The 20,541-nt window shown below is 44.4% G+C and overlaps 2 protein-coding genes across 3 annotated transcripts; one reads left to right on the top strand and one right to left on the bottom strand.

Moving 5' to 3' along the window:
- On the bottom strand, positions 9,875 to 13,535 carry LOC8062409 (RPM1-interacting protein 4). Its single transcript, XM_002444668.2, has 4 exons — positions 13,252 to 13,535; positions 10,655 to 11,086; positions 10,379 to 10,576; positions 9,875 to 10,287 (listed from the first exon to the last, which is right to left on the bottom strand). Exons 1-4 carry the CDS (start codon positions 13,255 to 13,257, stop codon positions 10,255 to 10,257), a joined length of 669 nt encoding a protein of 222 aa, XP_002444713.2. The 5' UTR covers positions 13,258 to 13,535; the 3' UTR covers positions 9,875 to 10,254.
- On the top strand, positions 16,418 to 20,273 carry LOC8062408 (ankyrin repeat and SAM domain-containing protein 6). Of its 2 annotated transcripts, none has more exons than XM_021464255.1 (6): positions 16,418 to 16,656; positions 17,847 to 17,914; positions 18,014 to 18,315; positions 18,701 to 18,775; positions 18,865 to 18,980; positions 19,917 to 20,273. In XM_021464255.1, exons 1-6 carry the CDS (start codon positions 16,562 to 16,564, stop codon positions 20,023 to 20,025), a joined length of 765 nt encoding a protein of 254 aa, XP_021319930.1. In that variant the 5' UTR covers positions 16,418 to 16,561; the 3' UTR covers positions 20,026 to 20,273. The 2 variants fall into 2 exon arrangements, with proteins under 2 accessions (XP_021319930.1, XP_021319931.1); XM_021464256.1 differs by having other exon boundaries at positions 16,420 to 16,656; positions 18,865 to 18,927.

The raw sequence follows: 20,541 nt of genomic DNA, 5'->3' as shown, positions 1-20,541 counted from the left end.
GGTAATTCAAAATACATGTATTTTCAGTTAATGACTGTATTGCCCTTCAGCCTTTGTACATAGATTGCAACGTTGCAGTTTCTCTCTAAAAAAAATCGACGTTTCCACCGCGAGTCTTCCGTCACCCATCCTGTTCGACTCCGCCGCAGCCCCACCATGGTGCCACCTCTCCCCGGCGATCCACCGTCGCCCGGCGAGCCCCCGGCGGCGGCAGGCGATCTGCTCCCTCCAACGACCGTCGAAGCCCCATCTTGCAGCCTCATCACGCTGGCAGGAGACCATACGGCAAGTGACCTAGGGCTTGCCTCGTCGAGCAGGAGACTAGATGACACCAGGAACAACGCGTTCGCGCACATGACCACGGTGGGGCTTCTGCTGCTGGTGTGTCTCGTTTTGCGTCTTGTACATGATATTGATGTCTTGTTCTGTGCCCATCCCACACCGGAAGTTCTAGGCGTTCTCAGGGTAGGCAGTGACGCTGCTGGTGAAGCCGGCCAAGGTGGAGATGGCCAAGTACCCGATGTCCAGGTGGACCAATCCCTGCAAATAGATATCGTTCCCCATGTAAGATCACTGTTGTCTACTTAAAACAGGCAGCCAGGGGCAAAAGCATCATTGCCATAGCCCAATACATGTATTTAGGACTTAAAACATGGTTAATTATATTAAAATGTCATTAGAGCTTACAAATAATATTTAGAGTACTATTTGGGAGAAACAAATATTTATAGTCCTATTTGAGAGAAATCACAACGATTGGAGTCCTATAATAGCCATTTTCTCTGTCTCGTCACATTTAGGCCTTGTTTAGTTCATCCAAAAATTCAAAAACTTTTCAAGATTTTCCGTCATATCAAAATTTATGGCACATGCATGGAGCACTAAAAATAGACGAAAACAAAAAACTAATTGCACAATTTATCTGTAATTTGGAGACGAATCTTTTGAGCTTAGTTAGTCAATAGTTGGATAATAATTGTCAAATACAAACGAAAGTGCTACAGTGTCAAAATCCAAAAACTTTTCATATCTAAATAAGGCGTTAGTTCAACATTTTTTAGACGGCCAAGGACGACGTTAACTGGTCCAACAAATGGTTTTATGTATGGGGAGGAAGGAGAGGAGTAAAGAGAAGATCATTGTACTCATAAGCTACAAATTTGTACTTGTATGTATGATACTCCCTATGATCTATGATACTCCCTATGATCTATGAGTTGTTTTAAGAATGTTCTATGAGTTGTTCTGGTTATACAATTCACAATGTATCTTTGTTCTATGCGCAAATTATGAATAGGGAGAAATCTTAATACTACTAGTTGCATTGGAGGCCACGAATGAAGGTGCAAACAGATATATGGTAATTTGTAAATTTATCTTGAGTTCATGGCCAAGATGTTTAAAAGAAATGGTAGAGCATTAGGAAATGATTAGAGAATACAAAATAACCAATAGATGGGTCATGGAGTTAGCATGAGATAACTTAGGGGCTGCTTGGTTTCAACCTAGCTCCGCTGGCCTAGTTTGGCCTGCCACAAAGTAACGAGATAGGAAGCATCCAAACAAGATAAAAGCATCCAAACAAGAAAAGCTTGCTGCGTACTTTTGTCTGATAAAATTACACAGTGATAAGTAAAAAAAAAACCCCTTAAAGGACCATAACTATCGTAGGAATTGTTAAGATGTTTAAAGAACACTTGGGTGTGTGTAGAATGGTCCATAATAAGGCCTTGTTTAGTTTGCAAAAACTTTGATTTTTAGCTACTGTAGCACTTTCGTTTTTATTTGACAAACATTGTCCAATCATGGAATAACTAGGCTCAAAAGATTCATCTCACAAATTACAGATAAACTGTGCAATTAGTTTTCATTTTCGTCTATATTTAATGCTTCATGTATATAACCAAAGATTCGATGTGACATGAAATCTTGAAAATTTTTGTGAACGAAACAAGACCTAATTTAAACAATGGCGATGTGTTTGACCTGAGAACGACTGAACGTTCATCCGCCATGGTTATCGGATCTTAGGTGCTCCCTCACAGGTTGACAGCAATGGTCAGCACACGACCTAGGTCTTGTTTAGGGCTTGTTTACTTCACCCCCAAACCATTTTTTTAAGATTCCTTACAGCATATGCATGGAATATTAAATATAGTTAAAAAAAACTAATTACACAGTTTGCTTGTAAATCGCGAGATAAATCTTTTAAGTCTAGTTAGTCTATATTTAGATAATATTTACCACATACAAACGAAAGTGCTACAGTGGCCGAAATTTTTTTCATTTCGACAACTCAACAAGGCCTTAATTCTTCAAAAACAAAAAAAATTCAAGATTTCTCGTCACATCAAATCTTGCGGCACATGCATGGAGCATTAAATATAGTTGAAAAAATTAATTATATATTTTGTTTGTAAATCGCGAAACAAATCTTTTAAACCTAGTTACTCCATGATTAGATAATATTTATCAAATAAAAACAAAAATTCTACGACGTCAAAATACAAAACCTTTTTTTATCTAAGGCCTATTTAGTTCCCAAAATATTTTGCAAAAATTTTCACATTCTCCATCAAATCGAATCTTGCGGCACATGCATGAAGCACTAAATATAGATAAAAAATAACTGATTATATAGTTTACCTGTAATTTGCGAGACAAATCTTTTGAGTCTAGTTAGTCCACGACAATATTTGTCAAATACAAACGAAAATGTCACTGTTCATATTTCACAAATTTTTTTGGAAAGTTCACCAAAAAACCAAAAACTTTTCAAGCTACCACGTCACATCGAATCTTTCCAACACATGCATGTAGTATTAAATATAGATGAAAACAAAATTAATTGTATAGTTTGCCTGTAAAATCACGAGACGAATCTTTTAAACCTAGTTACTATATGATTAGACAATGTTTGTTAAATAAAAATAAAAAACTACAGTGTCAAAATTCAAAATCTTTTTAGATCTAAGGCCTTGTTTAGTTCACCCCGAATCCAAAAAATTTTTAAAATTCCTTATCACATTAAATCTTGTGGTACATGTATAAAGAATTAAATATAGACGAAAATAAAAACTAATCACAAAGTTTGACTGTAAATCACGATATGAATTTTTTAACCTTAGTTACTTTATAATTGAATAATATTTATCATAAACAAACGGAAGCACTATAGTAACGAAATCTAAATTTTTTTTATATCTAAACAAGGCTTAAACAAGGCTAGTACGCGGCAAAGCGCAGAGGCGACGTGCGATGCCGGTGGGCACGTGCACTCCTAGGGACCTGGTCCACCGCTCCACCAGCAGGGACCCGGATCGCACGCAGTGACGTGTGGGTCCACGCGGCGGAGGAAATGGCGCCGCCTCGGTGTTAGCGCCAAAACAGAGGACGCCCGCCTCCGTTGACTGCGTGCCGATGCAACTGCTACCGTCTTTGCTCTGTACTACAGCTGCGTATACATAAGGGCGTGTAGATTGGAGATGAAAAATTTACGGGTGTCACATCGGATATGTCGGAATGATGTCGGAAGAGGTTTTTAGACACTAATAAAAAAATAAATTACATAACTCGTCTGGAACCTGCAAGACAAACCTATTAAGCATAATTAATCTATCATTAGCACATGTGGGTTATTGTAGCACTTAAAACTAATCATAGACTAACTAGGCTTAAAAGATTCGTCTCGCGATTTTCAACCAAACTGCGTAATTAATTTATTTTTTATCTATATTTAATATTTCATATATGTGTCCAAAGATTCGATGGGATTGATGAAAATTTTTTTTGATAGAAAACTAAACAGGGCCTAAACATGCGGAGTAGAGTACCATACATACAGGTACAGTACATCCTACAATACAAACCGGCCCCTCTTGAGGTCGGAGGAGCTGTAAGCTCCATGCGCTGACCTTGGTTTTTAACGCCGAAAACAATGCACGATGGCACCACAGGATCGAGTTGGAGTGCAAGGCGAACAGACGGTGGACGACATGGTTCAGCTCACCCGGCCAGGCCAGCTCGAGTTCGACCGGCGGCGATGGTTGGTCCTGGCCGCACCCAGCGAGCCCTGCCGGTGGATTGGAACGGGATCGACGGACGGGTGGCCGGCCGGCGGTCCGTCGGTGGCTGATGAATGCACAGGCAGGGTCACACGTCCACAGTAACCATAACATAACCACAGGGCGCAGGGCAGGCAGAGGTCACCAATCGGCAGCGCGCGCGTGGATCGGATTAAAGAGCCTCACATGCTTGCTCCATCCATCGGCGCTGCACACTGTGCAAGCGGAGCACTGGCCTTGTTTCGTTTAAACTTTTTTTTTACAAAATAGATATGTGATATTTTTGTTTATATTTGATAAATATTATTTAATTATAACTAACTAAGTTTAAAAGATTTATCTCACAAATTATATGTAAAGCGCATTGTGCGTGGGCAAATCTAGCAAAGCCCTTTCCCCCCCTCTTGGACGCTTAAGGCTAGCACTTTCATTTATATTTGGTAATTATTTTTTAATTATAAATTAACTATGTTTAAAAGATTCGTCTCGTGAATTATATATAAACCGTATAATTAGTTTTTATTTTTATCTATATTTAATATTTCATGCATGTGTCCAAAAATTTGATACGATAAGTAAAATTTTTTAGAACTGAACAAGACGTTTTATGGAGGCCTTATTATCCATCCGATATGATATCCGCGGCTATCCCCACCTATGAGGCCTTGTTGTTCAGTTCTATAGCACTTTCGTTTTTATTTGACAAACATTGTCCAATCATGGAGTAACTAGGTTTAAAAAATTCATCTCTCGATTTACAGGTAAACTGTGTAATTAGTTTTTATTTTCATCTCTATTTAGTGCTCTATGTATGTGCCGCAAGATTCGACGTGACGAAAAATCTTAAAAGGTTTTTAGTTTTTGAGGTAAACTAAACAAGGCCTGAGTTAGACTGTCCCTAGAAATGATATAACTCATTATATTTAACGTAAATACTTATAATATGTGAAGTGACAGATCTGAGCCGTAAACAAAAATTGTACTAAGGCCCTTGTTTAGTTCCGGGCCCCCCCCCCCTCCCCAAAACCAAAAATTTTTCAAAATTTCCCGTCATGTCGAATCTTTCGGCACATGCATGAAGCACTAAATATAGATAAAAATAAAAACTAATTACACAGTTTACCTGTAAATCGCGAGACGAATTTTTTGATCCTAGTTAGTCCATAATTGGACAATATTTGCCACAAACAAACGAAAGTGCTACAATAGTGAAATCCAAAATCTTTTCGCATTTAAACAAGGCCTAATAGCTTTCGTTTGGTAAAAAAATTCTTGAGTAAAAATAATATTCGTTGATTTTTTAGAGAGAGAAATACTGTTAAATAAGTGACAAATTCAGCAGATAAGCTCAAGTAAATAGACACTAAGACTCACATCTGTCAGATACAATATTCTCGTATAGTATTACCAGCCCTAATTGTGAATTAAAGCAGTTTCGGCTTCACCTACATCAGCACTTCAATATAACTTTTTTTGTCCTCTCCTCATTTATTTTCAGTTCTTTTTTACCGGTTTCCGCTTCTCTTGACACTGTAGCAACAAAAAGCTACTATTCGACACCATGCTAAAGAGAACCTTATTTTTCGCCGGTTCCTTTTTTTTCCCCTTTACAAAAACAGCTTGTTGCTCAGCATGGCCGGCTAAGTGGAAAGATTTACTGAAAACAGAGGATCAGAGGTGACGCGCTTTATCAGGCAGAAAGTGAAACTGCACGGGATGTTTGTCGCTGCTGCCCACTGAGATCAACCGGCCTAAACTAGTACTCCTATACTAATCCTGTATGTAGTACCCCTAATTAAATCTACTAAAATGCTGCGGCCTGCGGGAGAGATTGCCTAGGTTTTGGTAACCAGGTGACAGCGTAGGATATATATGCCGTACTTTGCAGCCGACACAATCAAAGGCTAACTTGAATCATCTACACTACACTACTACTATAGGACGAATCGAAAATTAAAGAAAGTGTGGATCTAGTGGGCCGGGCTGGATTCTAGGTGGGCTTACAGCTTACGGAGTAGAGCCTGAGACCCGGCGACGGATCTGGGTTGCCTGAACTGTTAGTTGCGCAGTGTCAGTTTCAGTGCTCCACTCTATACTGTCAGCTGCAGGCAAATGGTCTTCTATTGCATTTGCCATTTGCGACCGTCAGCGTCGAGAACGAACTTGAGGTCGCAGAAAATGGGAGCTGTGTCTCCACGACTAGGAACGTGCGCCAAGCTAGGGTTAAATAGGCGAGACCATCTCAACACTGCTCACACCTGCCTGCCTACTGCAAGCGGTTCGCGCATTTCTTTTTCTCCTCCGATGGACTGAATTCCCTAGGTTCTAATGACGACGACGCACCAGCACGATAGCACAGAATGCACACACACCGTGGATGGGGGGCAGCTAGCTGTGTCGGTGGAATCTTCATCCTCTGTGCATCCAATCCAACTGAGCTCCCTTTCAGCTTTGCCATGCCATGCGTGATGCATGTGCAAAAGTTCATATAAAAATGGGAGTGCTAATCAGCTGCATCGATCTCTTCCATTGTAGGTACTAGTACTATATAGAGTCAGCATGATCATATATTGCTTTTTACTGTTATTACGGTATTGGTGGTGTGTTTGGCCGAGCCCTGCGTAGCGTAGCGATGAGGTGAGCACTAGGTCACCAAGCAGGCGGTGGCTCTGTGGACCCGGGAGCCCAGAGGCTCATACATGGTCTGAGCGGGCCCACTCTCTCTCTCTCTCTCATCTCATCTCATGCACTCCGATGATGGAGAGAACAAGAACATGATCGAGCGAGCTTGGTGAACGAGTACACGACGCCTGCATGCATGCATGATTCCATTCGCTCATGATCTCGTCCGCCACACATCCGTCGCTGTCGATCCATATCCGGACAGGTACGTACGTCCAATCGAATCGAGTTCCGTCGCAGCACACATACTACACCGACACACCGTCCTGAGGCGCTTTTTTCTGAGCCAAGTCGACGTATTGGCCCTCCTTTTCCGAAGGGAAAGAACTAAAAAAAAGAGAGAGAGAGGCATATTTCCATGTGCGCGATGGGATGAGAAAATACAAAAAAAAAAAAGACGGAGAAAGTCTTGAGTTACATGCTGGTGTTGATGCTTGCCAAATTGCCCTGAGACTAGTTGAGCTGGGAAGTAAAAGATTTTGAGTCAACAAGGTAAAGCAGGGACACAGCAAGCAGAGCATGTTGAAATTGAGCTTCACCGACGACGGTGAACGGCAAGCCGTTGCGATCACGCCGGCGCCGGGCGGTGGCGCGTACGCCTGCCCCTGCCGGCGACACCATGTCTCGTGGGACGTCGCCGTGTGTGCGGTGCGGCAAGGCCTCTTCATTCCCTCCTCATCACTTGGAGTCCAACTCTGTTACAGACTTACAGTTTCTGGCTGCTGGGAAACAGCCAGTTGGGCCTTGGGGTGGACTGAGGGCCCAGACAGGAGACGGCCCTGCTGACGGATCCAACACATTTTTCTCTCCTCCATTCGATTCGATGTCTAGGCAAAGCTTTTGTGACCAATATGATGGGCAGATTAAAGTCATGGTGTAGTGACTCCACTACTATATTGTTGGTGCCACAAATAATAAATAATGGACTAGTTACAATAAACAATTCAATTCATACAAGTAAGAAAACACTCAACACGACCAGTAATCAAAAGAAAAGAACACAATCATGGACGAGGAGACGGAAGATTTCCCAGGATTTTAACTAGCTTAGATTAGATGCTTACATAGGCAGTTAGGCAATCAGCAATGCTCCAGGGACGTCTGAATTCACCATTCCGGCAAAGTACATTGTTGCAGGGTTCAGTGCTTCCATCTCTGAGATGATAAATGCCGCGCTGCCCATTGCCAAACAAACTGTGTCCAAGGTAGATTGTATCTGCGCCTGAGGAATGGGAACACCTGAGGGGACACCGAGAGTGCGCAGTGATAGTCCATGAAGATGGCATGGCCACCAAGGTTGGTTGTGGCCCTCATCTTTCCTGTCTTCAAGTCCACCCGGTACACCACATAGATCCTCTTGCTAGCAAGGTTACAACGATCACCGGGATCAGGGCTCCGGCGTACCATACGATGCACGAGCGTGAGATCCCCGGCATTATCCACCAGGTGCACAGAGTCCACCATTACGCTAACCCGCTTGGCCAGCTTCGCTGCCACCACCAGGCAGGGCCCTCCGGCGGCCTCCATGTCCACCGTCATGACTGCGCTGGTAGTGGCACCGTAGAAGCGGCCAGCAAAATATATCGTGGGCCTGAGCAGCTGAGGGCCGGTGTTGAGCAGCACCCAGCAGTCATCGCCGGGCTTGGCGATGGCCAGTGCCCCGCCCCCATTGGACGGGAAGTAGAGGCAGACCGTGCTGTCGTCCACGAGACCGGCAGAGGAAAAATCCCGGAGGTCGCGTGTGATCCTCGGAAGCTCGGCCATCTGGCGTGTGAGCGGGTTCAGCAGGCGGACAACATCAGCAGCCTCGGTGGTCTTCTTGCAAGGCAAGAGGAGGAGGAGGAGGAGGAGGCCCTCTGCCGTGGTAACTTGGAGCACGCCGTGGTCGCGGAGCTCCGGGATGTCCACCTGGATGCACTGGCCGGTGGAGGTGTTGAGGAACTGGCGGCGACTCGGGTGTGGGGCGTTGGCGGCGTTGAGCGCCTCGTAGGGGTGGCGGAGCATGATCCACTGCCGGGGGTAGAAGCGGGGGTCGTCAAGGACGCCGCCACGCGCGCGCGGGTCAGCGCAGCATCTCCTCCACGCGGGGCACACGACCCGGAAGCGGATATAGCCCGCCACGTCGTTGGCGAGGACGCGCTCGGCGATCAGACCCGCCGGCCCCTCGTCAAGATTCGCCCAGTCCCTCCATCTGGAGCCGGCGAGGGCGGTGCGCGAGCGCTTGGCGCCCCAGGATGAGGGAAGAAGAGGGACCTGCGAGGTGGCCATCGTGCAGGAGCGGAGGCCTGGTGCCACATCGCCGGGTGTCTCATTCTTTCTCCTTCGCGGTCGCTGCGAGATGCCGGGGGGCTGGCAGGCGGCAGAGGCTCGCTTCCCCATGCGCCGCCGCCGGCGTCGTCCTCCCCGTTCTTCCCTCCCTCTCCCGAGGTGGTCACTGGTCAGTGATGGACTGTTGGGGCCGTGGGGAAGATAAATGGACTGATGGGCCAGGAAAATGGTGACCTGTGTCTGTGTATATGGCCCGGATCCTGCATCCGGCGAAATCACATCACAAAAGGAAAACGGCCCGGCTTTTGTTTTTCGCCGTGCAGGTTAGGAGAGGGCTGGACCTGGACTATATATTAAAGGAACTTGGATTCTTTTTCCGATTCTGGTACGGCATTATTACTCCAACTCTGTTACGGTGGTCTCCTTGCCTGCCCAGGGCAGCTGCTAGTTGGGCCTTGGGTGGACTCAGGGCCCAGACAGGAGACGCCGGACGGATCCAACACATTTCTCTCTGTCATCAATTCGTCGTCTCTTCACACCTTGCCACACAGACCAAAGTTGGTCTTGGGTCATGGAGTGCTTTCATGTCCGTTCCTAATCCTAAACAATGACTACTTCTACTACTACGATTAGACTAAGGCCCTGTTTGGTTCCTCTTGCTAAATTTTAGCTAGCTAAACTTTAATCACTTTAGTAGCTAAAGTTCCAAACACATTGACTAAAAGAAGCTAAAATAGTTTAGTTCTATTAGTCATTCAAGAGTAGCTAAAATAATTTTAACTAGCTAAAATTTAGCAAGGGGAACCAAACAGGTCGTAATACCATCGGTAACAATTTGAGAATACCAAGAACAAACCATATGCCAACAACATGCTGTAATATATATTCACTTCAGAGTTCAGAGTGAGTGCAATCCTGTCGTACATACATGTACCGTAAATTCAATTCAATAGTGAAGATGTGAAGAACCAACACAACAATGCAATGCTTACTTCTACTACCAACTCTATGTCTCACTTCAAAAACTAAAGTGAAAGCTACCACAAAAAGAGAGAGAGAGAGAGAGATCGTGGAGATCGTTTCATGCCCATCAATCCATCACAGATGGGAATGCAGTCCAGGTAGAATCACAATTCACAACCCCCACTCCTTCTCCAGATTTACATCCCCAGAGGAATCAACATTTGTATGTATCCATATCCATCCATCATCACCATTCATCAGCCATTCCATCGGGTCTCTACTGCTTGCACCATCCAAAGCACGAGAATTTCTGCAACCAAAAACCCAAATGCGAACCTCGAATGAGATGACAGAACAGAAGCAGCTAGGTACTATCTGGACCATGGTTGCGCGCCGCTCACCGATGAGACGTAGCCGTCGTCGTGGTGCTGCTTGGCGCCGTTGCCACGCGCGCCGCCGTCCTTGCCGTACGCCGCCGGCTTCCCTGCCTGCGTCTGCTTCTCCTCCCTCACCTTGTTGAAGATGTGCGTGTAGCCTTCCGCCGACGCCGGGTTCGAGTCCCAGTCGCCGAACTTGGGCACCGCCGAGCCCCTCGTCGGCTGCATTGCATTGCATCCATCAACCACGGTCCACGGCGGCGGTGCGGTGTCAAATTAGCAAAGCAGAGCGTCACTCACCGTCTCGTTGCCGCGGGAGCCGCCCTTGGCGCGGGACCGGTCGACGGAGTTGGCCACGAGGCCGTACCCGGCGCTCTCGGAGGTGCTGTAAGGGTGCACGGGCGACTGCTCGACGCTGTACCCGCCGGCGGCGGCCCGCCCGCCGCCTCTTCCGCCGTGGCGGTGATGGTACGGCGACCCGGCGTAGGGGTTGGGCGACACGGGCGCCGGCGGCGGCGCGTCGCTGGGCCGGCGCTCGTGCCGCGGAGGCGTCTGCGCCGGCGACGGCGCGGCCATGGAGAAGGCCTCCGGGTTCTCGGCGGGGTCGTTGGGGTTGATCATCTTGCCGCCGGCGCCCTTGCCCTTGCGCGCGTTGTCGAAGTAGAGCGTGTACGGCACGTTGCCGTCGTTGTCCCAGTTGCCGAACTTGGGCACGTGCGCGTTCTTCTGCTGCTGCATTCACACACAAAGCATCCAGACCCACAAGAATCAGCCGCCATTTTTTTTCATTCGCTTCCAGCAATTGCAAAGACAACACGCCTTGTTTAGTTCCCAAAAAATTTTACAAAATTTTTCAGATTCCCCGTCACATCGAATCTTTAGACACATGCATGAAGTATTAAATATAGATAAAAATAAAAACTAATTACACAGTTTGGTCGAAATTGATGAGACGAATCTTTTGAGCCTAGTTAGTCCATGATTGGATAATATTTGTCAAATACAAACGAAAGAGCTACAGTGTCGATTTTGCAAAATATTTTGGAACTAAACAAGGCCCAGTAATGGAGAACAGTTCCAATGCTACTTGAAATTTGGATTCTTCTTTCAAAAAAATACAGTGGCAAATACTAAGGGTTTGTTTGGCACAGCTCAACTTTACTAGTAAAACTGTTTTTTTAGAAAATAGCTTCATGAGTGACTTTCTAGATGAAGCTGAGCTGTTTTGGAGAAAGTGTTTGGCAAAATAGCTTCACCAACTACTTCATGCATAGTTGAGAGAGAGAAATGAGGGAGAAACTGCAATAAGCTACTTTTTTTCCAGCTTCATCCAACTTATGTCTTTGTGAGAGGAGGAGAAAAACAGCTTCATCCATGAAGCTATTTTGGAAATAAGTGTTTGGCAAAAAAAAAAAAACAGGCCCTAAGAGTCAATCGCCTTTTGTTTTCAGTTTTCTTCTAGAGCAGTCAGCAGTCGGAACTGTAAGACCAGTTGCAATGGCAGAACATGGACATCAATTTCAAGTTGACATTGGGCGTGATCGACCAAATGAAACAGGAGGAACTCGTACGCCATGACTTGCGGCCGTTGACACAGTGCATGGACTTGTCAACTGAACATATGTGATAATAATCAGACAGGGAAGCTAATCACATGCTTCTGCTTGGCCAACTGTACAAATTAAGGACAAAAGGGACACGCTAGTGCAGTGGTTGGTTGGTACTTTAGGTTTGACAATCTGCAAAGCTTCTTAGGGCAGCCTGACAGCGGAGGTCTGCCTGGCTAATGACGCCTATGTGTCTGCCTAAGTCTCCCAAATGGAAGAGAAATTCAGGTCAAGAGTATGTGCATCTTACGTGTATGCATCTATATCTACCCTCTACTGTTGAAAACGTAATGCAAGGTTTTACCTGACGCAGTCTATAGTACTACTTCACTTGGACCAATTAATCTCATACAGTGTCCCTTATAAAAAAAATTCCATACATATATCTTATATATAATGCTAATGTCCATTACCATGGAGTTGACACTTGACAGCACATGAAGGTGCCTTCATTCAATCTCATACAGCATATGACGCTGCTGGTGTAGCGGCTCGCGAAGCTGTACCAAACGGCACCTAAGTGCAAATTTTTAGACTAGGTGAATCTGTGGTGCGTGCAAGCCTTACACCCTGAGTTCGTTTTGAATTATGGTGGGTGTTTTCCAATCTTCATTCATACGACTCTCATTTAAAAAAATGGGAGTCGTATTCCAATCAGTTAACCTAGCAGCATCTCTAGCTTAATTTGTACATCTATCATTATATATTTATGAGAGATGAAGACTATCAGGGCAACAGATTGTGACTGCAAGATATTTCGCAAGTTTCAGGCAAGGCCTCTTCACTAGTTCTGGATCTCTACACGCCAAGATATTCAACAGCTCACGCAAGAAATGGCCTGTAGTTCTAATTCTAACTGTAACCCGGTTGCTGTTGCTCTAATTAATCCGATTGCTCCAATGAAGCATGGTTTGGTTTATCACAAGAAACGGTCCCAACTTGCTCTTAATGGCTAGATATGTCTACTCGCAGCGACAGCGATGCTCTTGTTCCTTCAGAAAATTCAGGTTCAGATATCGAATCCCGGCCGGAAACCATACGGAGACGAACTGAACTGAACCCCTTCCAAGAGAACCATGGAACACCCAATTCTTGGTGGTGAAAGACTTGTTCTTTTGTGCAAAGTATAGGAGAACATGATGCAAACTAGATCGCGCTACAAAATCAAACTGAAAAACCCGTGGCTTACAAGTCACAACCGAAAAGGAACTAAAACCAACCGTGAAAAGCACCGAAGGCTGTTGCCATGGAAGGCGAGCGAGCAAGGAGGAGCTGAGAAGAGGAACTTACAGCCATGGCGGCGTTTCTAGCGCAGAGATGATTGGGACGAGAAGAGGGATCAGACTCGGTCGGGGTGCCTTGTCGTCTGTGGCTTCCTCCAACGGCTGCCGGCCTGCAGGGAGAGGGAGAGGGAGAGGGAGGGGATGGATGGATGGATTTATGCGGCTGTCTGTGTGTTCGTTCCGACGACTGGCCCTTGCCGCCTGGCTCTTAGCTTTGCTGATCGATCCTGGAGGCCGGCCGGCAGGCAGGACTATAACGCCAAGAAAATGATGGCAAGGCTGCGAGAGGCCGGTTGCGTTGCATTCTTATATGCAAGGCGCCACGAGGCCGGCTTCTTTTCTGGTGGTACCTCCAATCAATTCCATGCTACTAGTATCTGTCAAAGAAAAATATATAAAATTTTAATCTCAAATGATTTAATTAAGTTTATACAAAAATATTCCAACATTAAAGTTTCTAGATATAGTGTGACTACAAAATACTTTTTTTTATAATAATCTAATAAAACCATAGACGTCAGCATCTAAATTTGTTTGTCTCCTAAAAACCAAAACTGCATTCCTTTGAGTGGAGAGGATAGATTCTTTCGTCCTTTGAATCCTTGTGGTTTTTTTTTGTGTGGTTTTTTTGGATAACTCTCCTTGTCATTTCAGATGTATGAAACAGCCTCAGCTGTACTACAAAGGTTTTGTTAGTAATTATTAGGATCGGAGCAGATATAACTTTTTTACCCCGTGAAAATCGACAACCACACACAATTTTGACCCAAAGAATCCTCAAAGCTTACAATTTCTGCAAAAGAAAAAAAACTATTGAAAACACAACCCTTTCAAAAAGAGATGGATGATTTTCTGGGGTACAACAAACGAAAAAGCCAAGTCAAACGGGACCGTTGACGACGACAATTGACGAGCTCAATGTATGCAGCTCCAACCAGTGCGGCTGTCCACCACACCGGATCATAAATAAGGCCTTGTTTAGTTAAAAAAAATGCAAAATGAAGACTGCAATATTTTCATTTGTATTTGACAAATATTATTCAATCGTGGACTAACTAGCTTTAAAAAATTTATCTTGCAAATTATAGATAAACTATACAATTAGTTATTATTTTTATCTCTATTTAATGCTTGATGCATGTGTCGTAAGATTTGATGTGACTGATAATCTATTTTTTTTGTATTTTTTTCGAAACAGGCCTAAACAAACACTTAAAACAAACGTTGGCGTCCATCTTTGACCGCTCTTTCTGGCGTTGCAATTTGCAGCTGCAGCTGCACAGCAGCAGCCCAATGAGATCAAAGCTCCTTAGCTGGATGCTTCAGCTGCCCAAACGATCATTTAAAGCTTATTTGCTTAAAATTATCTCGAATCTCTAGCTATTCAGCGGTGTTTTTTCTCTCACAACAAATCAACAGATAATATTTTCAGTCATAGCTTACCTGTGTAGTAGTAGGTGATTTGTTATATATATATGCTGCTTTGTGCTTTATACCATGATAGTACTTAATATAATAATATAAAGATAAAATACTAGAGTTTTGTTATTATTATTATTTTTTTTTTAAAAAAAAGAAAAGTCGGTTTAGTTTTTCTCCTGGTGGGTCACTCTCGAGTGTGGACGCACGCGCTCACCTCAGCACGGCAAAGCACCTGCCGTCGAGGCAGCCAGTTTCTTGTCGGGCCGGGCTCTCTCGGTCGGTTCTCAGGTCGTCGTCAGGTTATGCTCTCTCGCTCGCGCGCGTGCGGCGGACCTGTACATCCCCCGGCCGGCGACGCGGTGGACGGCAACAAGACGACACGACCGAGGGTTTGGTGGGGAAAACGCACGCGGTCCTCCTGGTCCGGGGGGCCGGGTCGTGCGCGTCGTCCGTTTCGCTTGGGCTCTGGTGGTGACTGGGTGAGTGGGCACGCGGGCTGGGTCGTCGTCGTCCAGGGGGCGGCCACGTACGGGGTTCCCGGTCGGTGTATCTGTACAGTACGCGGTTGGGACCTGGGAGCTACCGCTGGTCTCCTGCCGAGTGCCTGCCGACCCCGGTTGCCTCTCCAGCCTCGATCGATCCAGGGCTCAGCCAACGCCGTCGTCCGTGTCTGTTTGTCCGCGTCGGCGTACGTACGTGTCGCGCCTCCTCCTCGAACGCGGCAGCAGCTGCTTCGGCTGGGCGTGTGCGTGGGTCCGTCGTCGTTCGGGAGCGCCTGAGGTTGAGAGCGTCGTCAACACAAGGGGCGACGACGAGGAGACGAGCGCCAGGCGGGCGGGGGAAGCCAATGTCCGGCAGGCGGGAGCGAGCAGTAGTCGTCCCTCGTCCCGGTGACTCGGTTCCTACGTGTTGAAATAACGTCCGCGTACTGCAGCAGCCAACACCCCCAAACAAGGCAACAACCATGGAAGGACCGCGTACTGGTTAGGCAAAATTCTGGGTACAAAAGTGCTGCTCACGTTTGGGGCCAGTCACTGCATGTTTCGTACTACCGTTGGGTGAAGGAACAGGAGGCAACCACAAGTATATACTCCCTCCGTCAAATTTTAACGTCGCTATCACCTTTCGATGAGTTAAACGTACTTAGTTTTGATCATTTTCTAAAATTTATAACCAGCATAAATACCATAACAACATTTTAAAAAGGAAAGAGGAGTACCCCAATCTCCATGTACCATAATAAGTCTAGAACTCGGTGTAATGGGAAATCAATTTTTTTCTAGTGGGATAAAATAAAACGGTGTGTGTGTGTGGGGGGGGGGGCATGTAAAGGTGCACGCATTGGGAAACCACTAGTCACATACTCACATGCGAGGCCTCTTTTGCAAGACTTTTTCTGTTCTGGATTATCTATGGAAGTTAATTTTCTACGAGAAGTGATTTTTTTTACTTAAATTATTTCAGTAGGATTAACTCTATACATATAATAATTTTGTATCTAGAGTGATTTAGGAGAAGCTATATTTTTCAGCTCCTAGCCCCTAATTCATTTTGGAGAATTACTGTATAGAATCAGTAAAGAATTATTATTGGAAATTCCGTTATTTTTCAGTAAAAAAACTATTTGACATAGCTTTTCTCTGGTTCAGCCCAAAAGATGGGCCCAAAAGATAATGCTCAAGCACAGGCCCAGAACAACACGTAGTAAAGTTTGGAAAACCACCTCCAAGTTTTGCATATTACCGTTCCAGCTCTCTCCACGACTCCACCGATCCTCTGTCCTCTGTCCTCTCCCCACCTCCTTGTATTCCTCCTCTCCTTCTCGCCGACGGAACCCTACGCGCACGCGCTCCCAAGCCCTCGCCGCCGACGCTGCCGCCGACGCCGCAGTCGCGATGTACGCCGACAGGACCTCGGGGCGGAAGCGCTCTGTAATGGACCGCCTCGGGTCGGGCGGCGCCTCGCGCTCGCGGTCTGATGACGCAAAAAGGTACGCCCTCGAGCTCGCCCGGTTCAAAATCGTTGCCCGCTTCGCCATTCCCGTGCTTGTTGGCGCTACATGGTTGCGGATTCTGGGCTGGATCGATAACCAGTGAGTGGTGCTGGCTGCGGAAATGTTGTTTAGGGACTTCGAATCGAGTGGTTCGTGGTGCTGGTACTTTTAAGGCTTGCTTGCAAAAGCATATAACCTTCGTCCTTCGCCAGCTGTGTTGTTTGTTTGTATACGGGATCCAATCGGACAGTTATTAGTGTATGCGCAATGCTTGTGGTTGATTGTTTGAACTGGCAGATACAGATATAGATGTTTGTGGTACTGTTGCTGCTGCTACAGAATTACATTGCATTATTTCTTAATTCGTGTAGAACTAATGGGCAGGCCAGCATTGTGTGTGGATGCACATTTTAGCTCCAGTTTTTATAGTGTATGGGTTCACCCAGTTTCCACTCATACAAATGGAAAATACACTAGGTTTGCTTAAGCTGAAACCATGTTTGCTATTCCTGTTGTTGCTCATCACCTACCTGCTGGCATGCATTTATATTTTAGTCCTGCTTGGATCAGCTAAGGCTAATTGTTAGCCAGCGCTAAAAAATTGCTAGCTACAAATTAGCCAACTACTCCCTCTATTCCATTCCAAATTATAAGACATTTTGGCTTTTTTGGATACATGATTTTTGCTGTGCACTTAGATATACACTATGTCTAAATACATAACAAAAGCAATGTCTCTAGAAAAGCCAAAATGTTTTATATTTTGGAATGGAGGGAGTAACTATTAGCCTGTGCATGTTTGGATCCCCAGCTAATAGGTGCATACATCATAGCAATGAACTATTAGCCCTTGTTATACAGTTGTGCTTGTCTAATTGACTAACAACTAGCAAGAGCTTGGCTACAAATTAGGCCACCCATTAGTCCTCCTGTTTGGATGGACTAGAGCTAATTTTTAGCTGCTAGTTGTTAGCCTATGCGATCCAAACAGGCTCTTATACACTGACGACAACTTCTTATTGCAGCCTTAACCATGCACTGCTTTCAATGGCTGTTGTGTTATCACTTTCAGAGAATTACAAATTGCTGATGTGATCAGTTAGTTCAGATATCCCATGTTATTCAGATTTCAGAAGGAGAATAATCTTATTGTTACTGTTGATATTATCTCTGCCGGGATTTTGCAGGTTTCGCCGGGATGATGGGACGTGGAGACGTGAGCTTTATAAGGATTCTAGAGGAACCCAAACTTCATGTGAGGGCCATTTTTCGAATAATTCTGAACATGCCTTTATTCCTGCTTTCCTTCTGATGATTTACCATTAGCTTGTTGCTTCTACCGTGTTTGTTTTAGCTGAACCTACTTTAAGAAATCTGCAATCGAACCAAAAATCTCAAGTGCAGAAAAGGATTGAGGTTGTGAAGAAATCACCAGTTTCAGATCTCCGTGAAAAGTTATCTGGTGTACCAAACCAGCGCCCTCAACTTAGCAGTACTGTTCAGGTGCCAAAACCTGTAAAAGAGGTTATTAAGAGCGACAAGCCTGTTCAAAAGAGAGACCCCCCTCCAGCTGCTGCCCCAATTGTCATTAAGAAAGTCAGTGCACCTGCACCTGAACCAGCACCGTCTGCACTACCAAAGCAATCCCAGGACAAGGTGAGATGGTTGAGGATCTATGTTGTGTTTTCTTACAGGATTGTATCCTGATCAATTATTGCAGTTCCACTATTTGTTCTTCTGGAATGGGAAACATCATACCATCATCTTTTCTTATTTTCCATTTGCTGTGGCGCTGTCCTGTGAATATAATGGAATACATGACCATTTGATGCTGGAGTGCGTTTGATGCTTTTACAACCGTTGGTTCTGAATTCTGATCTAGTGCATGATTAATCTTCTAGCTCTTAAGTATGTTTGAAGTCCAAAATTTTATTTGCCTAGCCCCTTACTGGCACTGCTGTGTCTAAATTCTTCTATGAATTTTGTCCATCATAAACATTCATTTCAATGCTGTAATAATTTGTTTCTTTGATATATGCAGGTTGATGCTTCGCTTGACAGTTTACTGAAGTCTCTTGATCTAGAGAAGTATTTGATAAATTTCCAGGCTGAAGAGGCATGTTTGATATATCATATATGGCAATTTCATATTGTGGGTGTAACTAGTGACCCTAAATATTTTGTTAATGGATATTCATCTTTCAGGTTGATATGAAAGCACTGGTTTACATGAACGAAGAAGATATGAAGTCTTTAGGAATTCCAATGGTACTGCAAGGACTTTGCCTCTTTCTTACTTGCCTTTTTCTTTCCCCAACTAGGTTAGCATGCTTATCTTCTGCTTAAATAAGAGATCTCTCTGGATTGAAGCAATACATATATTATATATATTTAAGGTGGTAGAATTCGATAATTTTATTAATTCCCTGCTTATAGATTGACAGAGCCATCCTAAAAGTCAAACTGTAGCAATTGAGTTACTAAATTATGAGTTATGAACTATGCTAATGACTTCTTTTTGTTTTTGAACTATTTTGAATGGGTCGCACCCGTGGTATAGCCTTTGTTATCTGCTTTCTACTTGTTGAATACTCATTAGTCAGACCACCATTTATCCATATTTTTAGTCCCAGTTTGTCTAACGAGAAGTAACTTCGATTAGTAAACTGGATTAGAATGGTCTGATTAGTTTCTCTGTGGTTATCATAAATTTGAACCTATTCCCTCTGGTTGAAATTATAGTTCACTTTGGCTTTGGGCTAAGTCAAACTTCTCGAACTTTGACCAAGTTTCTTTGAAAAATATATTATTATCTACAAGTTCAAAATTAACGCACTATGATACATATTTCATGAAGAATTGAAGGAAACTAATTGATGTTGTTGATATTGGTGCATTTTTCTAAAATCTTGGCTAAGTTAGAGAAGTTTGACTTAGAACAAAACCAAAGTTAACTATATAATTTGGAACGGAGGAATAGGTACTAAAGATATGTTCAGTCAGTGTTTCAGCTAGTCCCACATGGATAGTACACCGAGATATTGCCATGTTAATGAAAATATTGATTTGTCTTTTTTATATGCATCCCATGTTTTCTCTCTCCATTTTCTACTACTGAATGTACAACTGAAAAATGGCAGCAATGTCCATTATGATTTGATTCCATCTCTGATTGCATTTTTGCGCAGCAATCATTTGATTTCAATCTACTTCAGTATTATATTGTGGATATTCATTTATTTGCTTCGTGTTTACAGGGTCCCAGGAAAAAGATACTATCAGCATTGGCTCACAGAAAGAGGAAGTCTTCGAAGTCATTGCCTACCAGTGCCAGTTGAGGCATCTTTAAGCTTGTGTGGTAGCTAGACAACTTGTTGATCTTGGATATGTGCAAGGGCATCATTGAGACTTGCAGAATTAACTCTACTGACGAGCAAGATTCCTATCCATCAAGGCTGAGGCGGTGTATAAATTGAGAACTCCGTGATGTTGGTAGCGCTTGAAGGCAACTAACTGGTTGTTGATGTACCTATTCTGTGTTTTCTGGAATATTTGTTGACCATTGGGTGTTAATTCATGATGATGCCTTGGGGATTGTTTCCCCTTTCTCTTGCGACTGCCCTTCGAGGCTTCGAGGCCGCCGCTGGCGGTGGCTTTCTACGCCCGTCTTTTTTTTTCGAAAATTTTTCATAATTACATCTTTGATAGCTTGATTTTAGAATCTAAATTCAGTGCCAATGGCGCCAAGAGGTGCCACGTCAGCTCTGTGTTAGTTTGGTGTCAGTGACGATGGCGCTAAGATCTGAGTCCATATTCCAAAATCAAATTATAATTATAAAAAACTTTCAAAAAAATGGCAAAAAAAAAGACGGTTAGCCTCGT

Source organism: Sorghum bicolor, chromosome 7 (assembly GCF_000003195.3).
Source record: "Sorghum bicolor cultivar BTx623 chromosome 7, Sorghum_bicolor_NCBIv3, whole genome shotgun sequence".
Classification (NCBI taxonomy): domain Eukaryota; kingdom Viridiplantae; phylum Streptophyta; class Magnoliopsida; order Poales; family Poaceae; genus Sorghum; species Sorghum bicolor.
The sequence above is the reverse complement of the archived record's forward strand: the minus strand, read 5'-3'. Positions and strand labels throughout refer to the sequence as shown.